The following is a 14,539-nucleotide window of genomic DNA, read 5'->3' on the forward strand; positions in this document are numbered from 1 at the left end:
TTTTGTGGAGTATTAATAGCTTATTATATCATTAATTACATAATCTTCATAAATACACCCAAAGAGAAGCACTAGACCGCTCCTTCCCTTGAAGTTAGAGAGGAAAAAAGCAAAGCAAGAGAAGCCAAAGCATCCTTGGCTTTTTATCTGCCTATATGTAACCATGAGATCCTTAAGACCAATTATTTAACTAAATTTTTTAATAAGGTAGAAAAATTTGCATTTCAAAATTCTTCATGTGGGTACAGCCTACAGTGCGTAAAAATAGCCACCACCATAAGCATTCTGTTGTGACTTCACAAGGCAAGTTTAAATAAGGTGAAATATCAGTGATGAACCAATATTTATCTCAGACATAAGAAACATGATGTGTGAAGCGGCAAGATGAATGTAAAATTTTGTTTTATTGATGCTTAAGGAAGACCGACATGTTTTGTTGTGTCTTCCTTTAATACACATATCTCAGCTGATGCATATTGCCCTCTTATTGTGATTTTAAAAGCTTTACCCTCAAGTCTGGTTCCACGTGTGTTTAAATATACATAAGCTGGGTGAACAACAGATTATTCTGATAATACGAGATCTCCTATTAACCTTAGCGATGGAACAACCCTCTTTTCTAGCTTCTGCTTTCTAAGACTCCTAGACATTTTGATAATTTAGCAATATATAGCAATAAAAACCTTAATGGAAATGAGAGCAAAACACATTTGACAGACTTTATATCCCACATATTACACAAACAGACACTTCCTACACTGTTAAAGGAAAATGGGAAAGTATCATCGTTTTGCTATTCATCATGATACTAACAAAAAGGCTTCTTTCACTTTCAACTTTCTGAGAGATATTGAAAGAGATAAAGATGGAATAAAAATTGTTTTTCTACATTCTTCACCCAAAGGTTTAATGATTGAAAAATGTTTTCCTAGAAAAAGCTAAACACTCACCTAACTCACTAAAGATGAGAACAAAGGGCAGAGATCAGAAGCAGCTCTACATAGGGTATTATTTATAGACCTCGTACCACCCCCAGAGGTGGGGAAAAAAAACACATTAGTAGAACCAGGAGTGAAAATAGATCAAGTGATCAGCCCACAATGTCAAAGAAAATTTAGAATTTTAATCAAGCCCAGCACCCATACGTTTCAGAAGTATTTTAGCCGTATCCAAAAACTTTCTCCCCTCATGCTCCTCTCAGGAAGGCTCTCACAGCCAGGCAACTCCCATGTCAGTGGTAATCCTTGTATCAACCTTACCCACAATTCTAAGACCCTCCTTCTTCTCCCTGTATCCTCCCCAAAAATGCAGGAAGGGAGATTTTTACTGTTTACCTCATGAGTTAAAAGGTCAACAATACCACCAAAGAAGCTCTGAAACTTCAGGAGTGGACCTGGTTTATTTCTACAAAAGTAGCTGTGACACATTCCAAAACAGAATGAAAGCCTTCTAATATTCGTGCGTGTGTGTGTGTGTGTGTGTGTGTGTGTGTGTGTGTGTGTGTGTGATTAAATTGGTATTCACTTTGGTTCAAGTTACAGCCAGAGAAATAGAAGGAACTGGGAGGAAAAAAAAAAATGACAATTTTATATCACACTCAAATAATTCTATGGGTTTAACCAAAACTGTAAAAGGTAATAAGGTGATTAGAGTTATTTTGAGACTAATCCATTTTTGATGAAGAATGTTACATTGGTTAACTTCAGGTATATCATCTTTTCATGCTTGCTCACAGAATCTCTAAGCATGTTTGCTGGTAATTGGCATATGAATCATATTTATATATGATACTATAATTTATTGCTCAAGATAAGACTCTAGAAAAAGGAAGATACCATCATACATGAAAGCAAGTCAGAGTTATCTAGAATTATGTCATCTATAAAGAGTGTAATGACTCCTTGATTATTCTTGAATTCCTAAGAGTAGGCTTATTTTCTGAGGGATAGAATATGTGGTCATAGAATTTAAGCCCAAGATGAAAGACACGGAGCAGCTAGAAGCCCTGTAAAGGGGAGTGTTTTACAAGGCCTTTACTTCCCTCTTATCTTTCCTAAATGAGCCCCCACTTCTATCAGCTGCCAACAGCCTGTACTGCCAAATCTATTCCTTAAAAAAATCTAAGCCTCACTTATATATAGTAGTTCTTTTCTGCCATCATCCTCTCTATGGTCTGAATGTCTATGTCCCCACAAAATTCATATATTGAAATCCTATCCCCAAAGGGAATGGTATAAGGAGATGGGCCCTTTGGGAGGTGATTAGATGGATTAATGTCTTCATAAAAGAGTCCCCAGACAGCTATCTAGCCCCTTCCACCATGTAAAGACACAATGATATAGTGCCATGTGTGAGAAGGCAGGCTCTCACCAGACACTGGATCTGACAGTGTCTTGATCTTGGACCTCCCAGCCTCCAGAACTATAAGAATTAAATTTTTGTTGTCTGTAAGCTACCCAGTCTATGGTATTTTGTTATAGCAGCCTGAATAGGCTAAGACAATCTTCAATTGTCCAAATAACATAAGTTTAATAAGATTTTATTTAAAAAGAAAAAGAAGCAAAACCATTGCTGTTCTTTGTGGTCCATCTTTTATTTATTCCTCTCCATAGTTTATGTTGTAGGCAACTTGGTTAGACTTAAATATGACTTTGAATACATTTAAAAAGTGCATTTGGAAAACATAAATCCAAAATAGGGTGGATTTATGAAATAGTATTACTCACCCTTCTAGATTACACCAGCTCTTTAGGTCAAGATTTAACCATAAAGGAATGGAAATATAAATTCTCAAAACTAGCCAGTTCCTTAAAATCTATATTTATAAGGGATAAATATTATCTCATAGCTCAGTTTAGCATCTATTTTACTTTAAGTTCAGTAAATATTGAACATTGTGATGATGTCATATTACAGCACAGCTTACAGCATAAGGAGAACTCTGGAAAAATGCCTATTAAATTCCTTTAAAATGTATTGCTCTAATTGTTTAAGGAACTGATTATACTTCCAACAAATTCTTTTGGACATAAGATACTAGCTTTCCCATTTAAATAGATCATTTTCAGGCAGTTTCATTCCAGAAACGGCACATGCTTTGTCTAGCCTCCTCGCATATCAAGGACAAATTTGGATTTAGAAAAAAAAAAAAAAAACTGAAAACTACTCAATTCAAATCAGAGCCCATTAAAGAAAAGGGTAAGGCAAAAGTACCAAAGTTCACCCTATCCAAGTGCCAATGAATCTGCAAAGGTGCTTTAGAACCATGTAATTACGTTTAAAAAATAAATAAATAAAAACAGACTTTTTGCTGTAGAGTATACTAAAAGCCACTATCTCCCCTTCATAATAACTAAGAATAACTACATATTTGCAATAAGTTTCCCACTTTCTTTTTGTTTCAGTACTTGACAAGTTACAGAAAAATTTGTTTCAGAAGCAGGCTTTTTAAATACTTGCAATTACAGAATGGTTTTAACCTTAGAGGAGGAGTTTATTAGGTGAAGTTTATTTATTCCAATGTCTTAGAATAATAATGATAAAATACTTTGCAGTTTAAGACATTTTCAGTGACTGCCAAGCAAACAGCATTTCACTCCTTTGTTGAAGAAAAAAAAGACCCACTGGGAATCACTGAATTTTGTAACTTTCCAATCATATGATTAAATATAATTAAGAAAAAAACAAGACCTCTAACTTAATAACATATCAGTTGTACAGCGGAAAACAGACATGACCTTTACACTACATAAATTCCAACTACGTACAACTATTGAAATGATGATAAATTTCTTGCTAACTAACAAGTGCCTTATCACCCATAAAAGAAGCCAACGCTAGTGTACACCTGGGAAAAATGAGGTTTTTAAGGAGAATTCTTAAAATTCTAGATCAACTGTTAAAGTTATCATATACAACTACATAGACATAACTACATATGATTACATAGATGATTAAATTCCTTGAGTCTTTTTCTTACAGAAAAATTAACTTGGTCTGAAATAGAATTTTCCAAAGCAATTCAGTAGAGAAAAGACAGAGAAGTCAGTGTAGACTGGGAGAGAGTAGTCTTTGCCCAAACCCACAGTATAAGTGCACATGTTGGTGCTTAATGGCCACGCCCTTAAATCAGGTACTTCAGAGATGGCTCAGGTAAATCTGCCAAGTAGAAACACAAGTGGATGTAATTTGTGGTGTCCAGTTGGAAATAAAACATCAATATCCCTTTCCTTTATTGGCTTGTGTTTATTGAATCTTGTGATGGCTTTCCTTTATACCCAAGTTTGGCAGCACAGTTTGAATTACGCTGGGGGAGTTATCTTTAACAAACATTCATATAACAGTGGTTAAGTCCAGCACTGCCCATCTGAAAAGTCACTGAAGATAAACTGACAGCTAATAATCATTTTTGCAGAGATATCCCTACTCAAATGAATAAAGAATTTGGGCAAGGGGGAAAAAAGCTCCCTTTCTCCTGATTTTGGGCCATCATCAAACTTGGATCATGAATTATTCTTTTACCAGTTTTCTTTTTTGAACCCATTAGCCGACATCTAGTCACCTAGACATTCTTAATGGAAGCACAGGCTTCTTGACCTATTCCAAACAATTTTTCAGGTCTGGTAAGTCTACCCTTTTTACCGTATTCGACTTGTGCTCTATTTTGGAAGAACCACTGAAAATTCAAAGTTCTAACTTTTAGGAAAGGCAAGAACAGGTGAAGGATATAGAAGGGATGGTGATGGAGTTGAGTGTTACTTTAAACTTCATATAAATAAATACTTAAACTTGTTCATAGTATAACTACTGTGCTTTCCATGACTTAAAAGGGGACATTTCCCCCTATAATTGAAACAATTCTCATTTTTTTCAGGCACAGGGCCAACCTGAAATTCCTGAAGTAGTACTACAGCCATAATAATGTTGATGCTCAATGTCGGATATTCCTACAAGAATACCCTACACTGAACTTCAGATCTACTCTTCCTACAGATTTCCTCATCTCAATAATGTGTAGGAAATCATTAGCCATCTCAATAATATGTAAGAAATCATTAGCCAACTGAAAAGTATAGAGTCTTAAAAGAGAAAGAAGGATGATATTGAGTTCTGAGGGGTGTAGATTTATAATAGAACCTACAGGGAGCTGGAGAAGTCCAGAGAGTTAGCTGTCTATGGAATAAAATAGGCTATCAATTGTGGCTTTCAGAGAAAATCAAAATATTATCAATTTATAAGTTGGCCAGAAAAAGATTCATGTCACATCTTCATATATAAAATGAATTCCTTCTAAGCATTAAACTTTTATTAGTCTGGTAGCTTTGAGCGCTTTTCATGGGAGAAAAAAACTATCGTATCTGGAAGCTAGACATCACGAATGGAAGTCAAAAATTATTGCAAAAACATTCTGAAAGCAGGGTATGTCCCAGGTAGTAAAGGTTACTGAAAAGCTGAATATTTCCAGAAGCATATTCACTCCAAGCCTCTCCAAATAATTTAGGTGGAGTAGCAAACTAAGAATAAAGGTTCTATTTCTCTATTCATTGATTCTATTAACCAGTCTTTATTGAGAACGACCTGTGTGCCAGGTAGTTTCAGGCACTAGGAATATAGTGGCAAAACAACTGAAAAATTCTGCCCTCACAGAGCTTTAATTCTATTGGGAAGAAACAATAACAAGATATACAATATGTTAAATGATGACAGGTGCTAAGGACAAAAATAATGAAAGATGAGGGATAGGAAGTATTGGGGGAAGGTTTCAATTATAGATAGGACAACTACTAAGCAGGTAATATTTGAATGAAGACCTGAAGGAGATGAGGAAATGAGCCATGCAAGTAACTGTGGGGGTTCAGGGAAGAGAGAACATTTCAGACAGAGGGAACAACAAGTCCAAAGTTCCTGACAGATTAGCATGACTGGCCAGTGAAGCTCAAACAGAGTGAAGCAGAGGAAATGAAAAGGAAGACAAGGTCAAAGAGATCATGGCAGATCGTTCATAAAGGAAGTAAGAGCAGGTGCAAAGAGATCAACTAATTAGGAGGCATCTGCAGCAATCTCAGTGAGAAATGATGGGATGAACTAGAGTTGCAGCAGTACTGAATGTGAGATGCAGTGAGATCTCTGAATATGTGAATATCTTTAAGGGTAAAATAGAATTTGCTAATTGGTCAGACATTGGGTGTAGAGAAAGACAGGAATCAAGGAAGACTCCAAAGTTTCTAGCTCAAGAACTAAAAGAATGGAATTGTCTATTGAGATGAGGAAATCTGTAGGAAGAGTAGATCCAAAGTTCAGTTTTAGACATGTCAGTTTTGAGACTCCTATTAGCCCCCCGATTAGTTGATTCCAATTAAATAAGGTATTATATCTGTGCTTTTATAAATGCATATATTATCAATATATTAATAAAATAGTTTGAAACTTTAAACATAGGTCCTCTTCTAAGCTTTATCAATGGCATACTGGGTACCTTGGGTCATTCATTCCACAGCTGTTTATCAGTAAGAAAGAGAAGAATTATACAGAACCCTAATTTGGTCAATTAATACTTCTAAGAAAGTATTATATTCAGAACAGCTTTGTCAAAGGCAATCAGTTCTCAACCAATCACACATTAAACAAATGTTCATTAAGAGCCTATTATGAATCAGACACTGCCATGAATTAGAAATATGATAGTGAACAGACAGACATGGTAGTCTCTGTCTGCAGATAAATTAATGTAATGAGGGAGGCCATATGAAAACAATAGTATCACATACATAATGAATTAATCAACAGCAATTGTGGCAAGTCCTATAAAGAGAAGTTATACAGCATGGCCTTGACACACGGTACACTTCCAACACTCTTCCTCTCCAGCAGTAGAGTGTCTTGGGGATGGACTACATCAGCAAAATGGCACATGTGCTCCCAAAGAAGTAACGTCTTTAAGGATGGTAAAGTATTCAAAACCATCTTAATCTTTAAAAATCTTAAGTGAAAATTCTATGCTTCTATCATTCAATGTTGAATTACATATACAGTGAACTACAATCTCTCTACCTTTCTGGGACCAGGGACTGTGTAAAATAAGGTATGACCTGCATTTGACTGAAATGAAAAACAGAAAGCTATACCTGAATTATACTCTATGATAACAACTCACAAAGAACTTCAAGATGAAAATGAGAAAGTCAAAGTAGCTCTTAGAGTCACAGCTGAGTATAGCAGTATACACACAAGAATGAAATTTTAGAGCTATGAAATATGTATAATGTTAGGGAGGATGCAACCCAATACGACTTTCATCTGATAAAAAAGAAATTCAAGCTCAGAAAGATTACATGACTTGCTCAAAGTTAACCAGCTAACGAGCAGCAAAGCCAAGACTAGACCAAAATCTCCCAACACTTCAGGCTGCACCCAGACAATTCTCACACTGTATTTTTCTATCGGAAAGAAGGAAAAGAAAGAATGAAACAGATTCACTAGTAAAAAGTTTTTGCTTTGGAAGTCTTCTTTTGGAGAATGTTCTAGGAACTAAAATTGTACTTCACAGAGGATTTCTTCTACACATGTTATTGGTTCTGAGAGAGGGGAACAAGAAACAGTTGCTGTATCCTGGGAAGAAGCCCTGAAAGAGCAAAGAATGAAGAGCTTCAAGAGAAAGTATTAGAGAGGAGGAGTGGAAATGTGTTATGAAAGTTTCTTTAATTAGAAGAAGAAAATATTAAGTAACTATCAAACAGAAGAGTTAAACAATCACACCCACTGTAGATATCTATTAGAAAGAGAATTACCCAGTAAATTGAAAATAAAGTATTTAAAAATTAGGTCTCTTTCCTTAATACTACTGTTGGGGCCAGGAGTAAAACAGAATTACTTTTTTTCTGAGCATCATTTAAGTTATGAAAGATAAGAAATTCTCCATCAGTTCTAAATGTTTTTAAAGCAGATCTTTCTGCAAGGCTAAGCTACCTAGAAACTCTTGGTGAGGAATAAAAACTTCTCCCCCATTATCAAATAAATTGATTTATGAAGCTTCTTCAGTATTAAAAATCCCAAAGGGCTAAAGGCATTCAATATTACTTAAAATTGTGGAAATAAAAATAAATCCATAAGCCTATAAAGCATAAGCCTAAGTAACTAAACTGCAAAAAATCCAATGAACTTCATAAAGACTTGATTACAAGTGGTATGATGTAAGAAATTTTAAAATATGCCACAGAAAATAAAAATTTTTCATCCATAAAGGGGAAGGCTATTGGCTTATTGCTCCTTTATGGCTCATCTGCTCTAATTGATTAAAGTGATTTTAAGAAATATTTTCTTTCTGACTCTAGAATTTCTTTCTAACTCTATCTAGAAAAAAATAGCGGCCATAAATCCTTTTTCCATCTGTAACCACAGAAGAAGACTTTCATCTACCTTTGCTATGTTTTTCTTAAACTCAAAGCTGGGATAATGATTTGGTTTTCCTTATTTTCATATTGTAAGATATTATATTAAACTTACTTCAAACCTTTTAATAAGATACAGAGATCTATGTAAGATCCTCATTTGCTCACTGCTCTATTCATGGTACCTAAAACAGTGCCTGACATAAACTATTCATTCAAATAACACTGGTTGAGTTGAATTGATTTGAATTAAATTATAGACTATAAAAGCTTTATCTTAACATTAACTTGTTTGTGAAAGTGAAATACATTGGAATCAGCACATAATGATGACAATGAGAGAACAACAATTGCATTATAATCAAAGTCTTTGTATTACATAATTGCCTTATGTCACAGAAGAAGACTCGCCTGGAGAATATCTCTGAATCTGTATGTAAAAGAAAAGCTCTGTTATGAAATTAACGAAACCCTAGGTATTTGTGTAATGCTTAACAATTTACAAAGCATTTTCATACATATACATATATACATGTATGTATATAAATACATGATATTATAAATACATTATATACTATATTTACATATAATCTATGTTTTATATACCATACATATATAATATGTAATAGGCTTTATTATCTACTCTTTATTGATAATAAGACCAAAGCTCTAAGAAACCAAGTGTCTTGTCGCTAAGATGCAACAGAGTCAAAGTAAACTCCGGCCTCTAAACTCCAAACTCAGATGAACCTTCTACTTTCAGCTGGATAGTTAAAAGATTGCAGGTTTATACTTGAAATACAGTAGTCCCCTTATTCACAGGGGATACATTCCAAGACCCCCAGTGAATGCCTGAAGGCATGGATAGTACTAAACCCTATGTATACTAGGTTTTTTTCCTATATATGAAACCGAATAAAGTTTAATTTATAAATTAGGCACAGTGAGGGACTAACAACAATAATTAATAATAAAACAGAATGAATATAACAATATACTATAATAATAGTCATATAAGTATGGTGACTCTCTCAAAATATCTTACTGTACTATACAGCGCGTAACTGAAACCATGAAAAGCTAAACTGTGGATAATCTTGGGGGGACTACCATAAGAGCAATTTTCGTCATTGTTTTAATAATCTCTTTTTTATTTCATTTTATTTTTTTGAGGTAGAGTTTCAATCTGTCACCCAGACTGAAGTGCAGTAACGTGATCAGAGATCACTGCAGCCTTGACCTCACAGGCTCAAGTGAGCCTCCTACCTCAGCGTCCTGAGTAGCTGGGACCACAGGCATGCACCACCACACCCGGCTGATTTGTGTGTGTGTGTGTGTTTGTGTGTGTGTGTGTGTGTGTGTGTGTAGAGATGGGGTTCCATTATGTTGCCCAGGCTGGTCTTGAGCCCCGAGGCTCAGGCAGTCCACCTGCCTCAGCCTCCTAAAATTCTGTGATTACAGGCACAAGCCACTGTACCTGGCCAAAACCTCTCCCTTGACAGGGAATAAGTCATAAGTCACACAAAATCTCACAAGAGATCTTGGCATGTGGACACTTGGAAACATATCTCTTGGCTGTCATTTTTGAGTACCTGAGTTTATTATCTCTCTAAAATATTTTACTATTAAATAGTATACAAATTGACCTGTATTTCTAATTCCTTATAAAAGCCAAAATTATAGCAACATGGATCAATGAAACAATGTCCCAGTAGTGAAATAAGAGGTGCCCTGCATTCATGTCAACAAAAAAGAATAGAAGAAATAGAATTATTTATTCCTTATCCCAGCCAACATCATGCCCATTGGCCAATCAAAGTGCTAAGGCTAAAGAACGGCACTCCAGGATCAAGCTCTTGCCCTGCCCTTGTTTCCCTGGGTCAGCACTGCATACAGTCAGCCATGCCTCACCTGGCTGTTTCCTTCCACTCCATCTCCTGCCCATCCACGGCCAGCAGCTCATCCAGTTCCGTGAAGAGCTGAGGGGGAGCTGGGCTGTCATCCTCCTCTCCCAAGATGAATCGGATGCGTTCTGCAGCAGGAGAGACTGCAGAAGTGAAAATACTGTGGTTAAACATTGGCTGGACAACCCTGAGGAAAGTGGAGCTCCGGGTTCTTCCTCTCTCCCCAAGGTTACTGGGCTTCCCTTCCACATTTTCAGCGGACATCTTTCTTGCTGAGCCTCCCAAATCCCCAATCTAAGGCCAAAAAGAAATCAAAGCCCTTCTCTATTCTTTTGGTTCTGAACTGTATCTTGGTTCTCCACCACTCTCCAGAAGGACAGCACTCCAATTCCGTGTGATGTCTCGCAAAGAACCTTTAGCCCTCAGATGAGCTGAGGTCTAACCACTCACTTCCCCGCCTTCTCCACTTATGACTCATCCAAAATTATTAGACAAAAGTCAGCTTGAACCAATCACTTTTTTATACAGCTGTGGGAGGGGCAACAAAGCACCCCAATCCTGAGTTACCCCAAGTCCCCACCTCCCACCCACCCTCCCTCTGTCCAACGCCTAAAGCTCATGTCCTCACAGGCTTCTCCCTACCAATAACTGGCTAATTGCAAAGTTGATGAAGGAATATTTAACAAGATGGGCCCTCTTCTTTACAGAATGGTAGTACCCAAAAATGTTTAGTCACACTTCAATGCACTTGAAAAACAAGCCCAAGTAAAATATTGTACACTTGAGGGGGAGAAAAAAAAAAAAAAACATTTTCCAACACACTCAAGCACATAATTGAATGCCCTACTAGCTCCTTTTGACCCTATCTCCTGAAAATCATGTAATGAAAAATTAACTAGAATTTCCCCCAGGTCATGGGTTACTACCTTTCCAAAAAAAAAAAAAAAACAGAAGACGACGACGAAGAAGAAGAAAAGAGAGAGAGAGACAGACAGAAAAGCAGTTGGAAATTGATGGTCATGTTACAAATTTAAGGCCCACAAATACTCCTCAAAATCCCTGGATAAAACCAAGAATGTTATATACATGTGAATGCAGTTCAAGCACACACAAATATATTTATTATGGATAGACAGACACACACACGTGCGTGCATATATAAATCTATAGAAATATATGTACACAAACAGCCCAATAAAACCAGAAAATCCCTACCATCTGAAAACTATTATAATACGGGACAGAATAAAATTCCATAGATCAAAATTTATTTAGTACAAATAAACCCATGAAAAATATTCAACCTAATTAAAAATCAAAACTAATCATTAAAATAAAATGTGTTTTACCTATTAAAATGTCAAAAAATGGCAGGGCACAGACGCCTGTAATCCCAGCACTTTGGGAGGCCGAGGTGGGCAGATCACCTGAGGTCAGGAGTTTGAGACCAGCCTGGCCAACATGGTGAAACCCCATTTCTACTAAAAAAAATACAAAAAATTAGCTGTGTGCCTGTAATTCCAGCTACTCAAGAGGCTGAGCCACAAAATTCACTTGAACCTGGGAGACAGAGGTTGCAGTGAGTCAAGATCATGCCACTACACTCCAGCCTGGGTGTCAGAGCAAGTCCCTGCCTATAAATAAATAAATAAATTCAATTACATGTCAAAAATAAAAAAAATGATAATCCCAACGTGGGCAAGGGTTTGGGAGTCATGCACCCAGCACTTCTTCATTTATGTTACTGGTAGGAGCCTAAATGGAAACATCTCTCTAAAGGGAGATGCTTGAAGGACATGAAAATTTCTGGAAGGACATGAAAATTTTTAAATAGTGTATATATCCTGTGAGCCAACAATTCTTCCACTAGAAATACATTCATTCTAAATAAATAAGAGTTATCTCAAAGGTTTAGTGACAGAAGTGATCATTCTAGCATTGTTTATAACTGAGAAAACAGAAAAATCCTAAACATCCAAAAAGGAAGATTGGTTAAATAAAGTATGGTACAACTATAAAATAAAATACCATGCAATCATAAAACATGTAGTCAAAATAGCTGGCCTTTTTTGACATGTATATCATATAAACTTAAAAATAAAAATAATAGACATTAAATGATCCCATTTTAGTAAAGAAACAATAAATATGTATTTCTATAAAATAAAGCTAGGAATTGAGGCAGCCCTCACTGTGCTCAGTCTGATATGTGTGCATTTCAGTTACCACAATTTAGGTTAAATAACATAGTCCCTAACAATACAGTTCAAATTTCAGTTAACATGGTATATTAATAGTAATTTCATAAAGTACAAATTTGCTGCTAGCTCTTCAGTCCATAAATCACTTCATAACATTATGTGCATAATGATCACTGACCAATCATGGGGTGCTTCTTTAAAATATGTCAGTGATTGATCACTGCATGTTTGTCATTCAGTTCACACACAGACAGCAAAGTGTGTAGATGTGTTGTCTTCTTGTCTCCCAAAGATAAATGCATGTAACATGGATAATCAAAGAGGGAACTGGCCAACAAGAATGAAGGCAACGTACAGAAACAAAAATTAATACTATTGGAAGTAAAATTTGTATCAAACGTAAATGGAGAAGACGTAGCTAACCATGGAATGTAAATGATGCCGCCATTCACCATTGAGAGACTCTGTATATGCAGTCAGAGGAACTTAGTGAAGGTGAATTAATCAACATAAACAAGGAAAGTGATTGTGATGAAAAGGATGATGATGTCCTAGAGAAAGTGATACTGGCTAAAAACTTCACATTCAAGGAATTTTAGGAGACATTTCTTGACATGGAAAGCACACAGGATAAAATGTAAGCTGATTCACATTTAGAAAGCGTAACAGTTTAGGCATTGAAAAAAAATACATGTTCCTTATCATCGGTACAACAGGAAGAAGGCAAGCACTATTCAAATACTCCTGATAAGACTGTACAATGAAACACCTTAATATCAATGTTTCTAATGTTTTAAATTGCTGTGTACTGAATAAATATTAGTTTTACCTTTTTTCATTTCCCTATACCTTTATAGCTAACAAGAGAGATTTTAGTGATTTAAAAATTTTCAAGGTCAAAGAGCAATAGTAACTGTTTTCATTGATTATTAGGATCGCTTTACATAATTTCAGTTTTCTTTTTTTTTTTTTTTTTTTTTTTGAGACAGAGTCTCGCTCTGTCACCCAGAGTGGAGTGCAGTGGCCGGATCTCAGCTCACTGCAAGCTCCACCTCCTGGGTTCACGCCATTCTCCTGCCTCAGCCTCCCAAGGAGCTGGGACTACAGGCGCCCGCCACCACGCCCGGCTAATTTTTTGTATTTTTTTAGGAGAGACGGGGTTTCACCGTGTTAGCCAGCATGGTCTTGATCTCCTGACCTCGTGATCCGCCCGTCTCGGCCTCCCAAAGTGCTGGGATTACAGGATTGAGCCACCGCGCCCAGCCAATTTCAGTTTTCAAAGTCATTTTTTTCACAGTCATGCACTACGTTACAAACCAAGGACTTCTGTATATACAGGCATATTTAAATACACAGGTACATTTTCAGTGTTATATGGTTTATTTCTAGGGCTTCTGTTATCTTATGTTCACTTTTCTAAAAATTCCAAAGTGTTTACAATTCACTCATGTATTCCATTCAGCAAATATTTACTGAGCACACTGTCTATGCTCTTACTTGGCTTAACAGGCTTTATCTTCAGCCTCTGATAAAAAGATCTGATCTTACAGAGTTTACATGTATGTAGGGAAAATAAATATTAACTAAGTAATTCATTCTTTAAAGAAAAAAGTAAATTAGCACCTAAACCAATACCAGAAAAAATATCTGCTAAATATAAGTATATGCAGAACATTAAAATAAGGTAATTGCGTACAAGTACATACTGATACAGGGTACAATGAATATGTTTTACTTTGTGATTAGAAAAGATGGCTTTGAAATTTCTTTTTTCTTTTTTTTTTTTTTTTGAGATGGAGTCTCGCACTGTCGCCCAGGCTGGAGTGCAGTGGCGCTATCTCAGCTCACTGTATGCTCCACCTCGCGGGTTCACACCATCCTCCTGCCTCTGCCTCCCGCGTAGCTGGGACTACAGGCACCCACCACAATGCCTGGCTAATTTTTTGTATTTTCAGTAGAGATGGGGTTTCACCAAGTTAGCCAGGATGGTCTCGATCTCCTGACCTTGTGATCCCCCTACTCGGCCTCCCAAAGTGCTGGGATTACA

General features: G+C 36.3%; 1 protein-coding gene across 11 annotated transcripts in view; it reads right to left on the reverse strand.

Moving 5' to 3' along the window:
* SLC4A4 (solute carrier family 4 member 4) overlaps window positions 1-14,539 on the reverse strand; it is a 493,252-nt gene that overhangs the window by 223,786 nt on the left and 254,927 nt on the right. For all 11 annotated transcript variants that reach the window (XM_065545104.2, XM_074039893.1, XM_065545105.2 and 8 more), the window contains one exon: window positions 10,299-10,434. In XM_065545104.2, coding sequence (XP_065401176.1) covers window positions 10,299-10,434 — 136 coding nt within the window. The remainder of the gene's footprint in view (window positions 1-10,298; window positions 10,435-14,539) is intronic.

This window comes from Macaca fascicularis, chromosome 5 (genome assembly GCF_037993035.2).
Source record: "Macaca fascicularis isolate 582-1 chromosome 5, T2T-MFA8v1.1".
Classification (NCBI taxonomy): domain Eukaryota; kingdom Metazoa; phylum Chordata; class Mammalia; order Primates; family Cercopithecidae; genus Macaca; species Macaca fascicularis.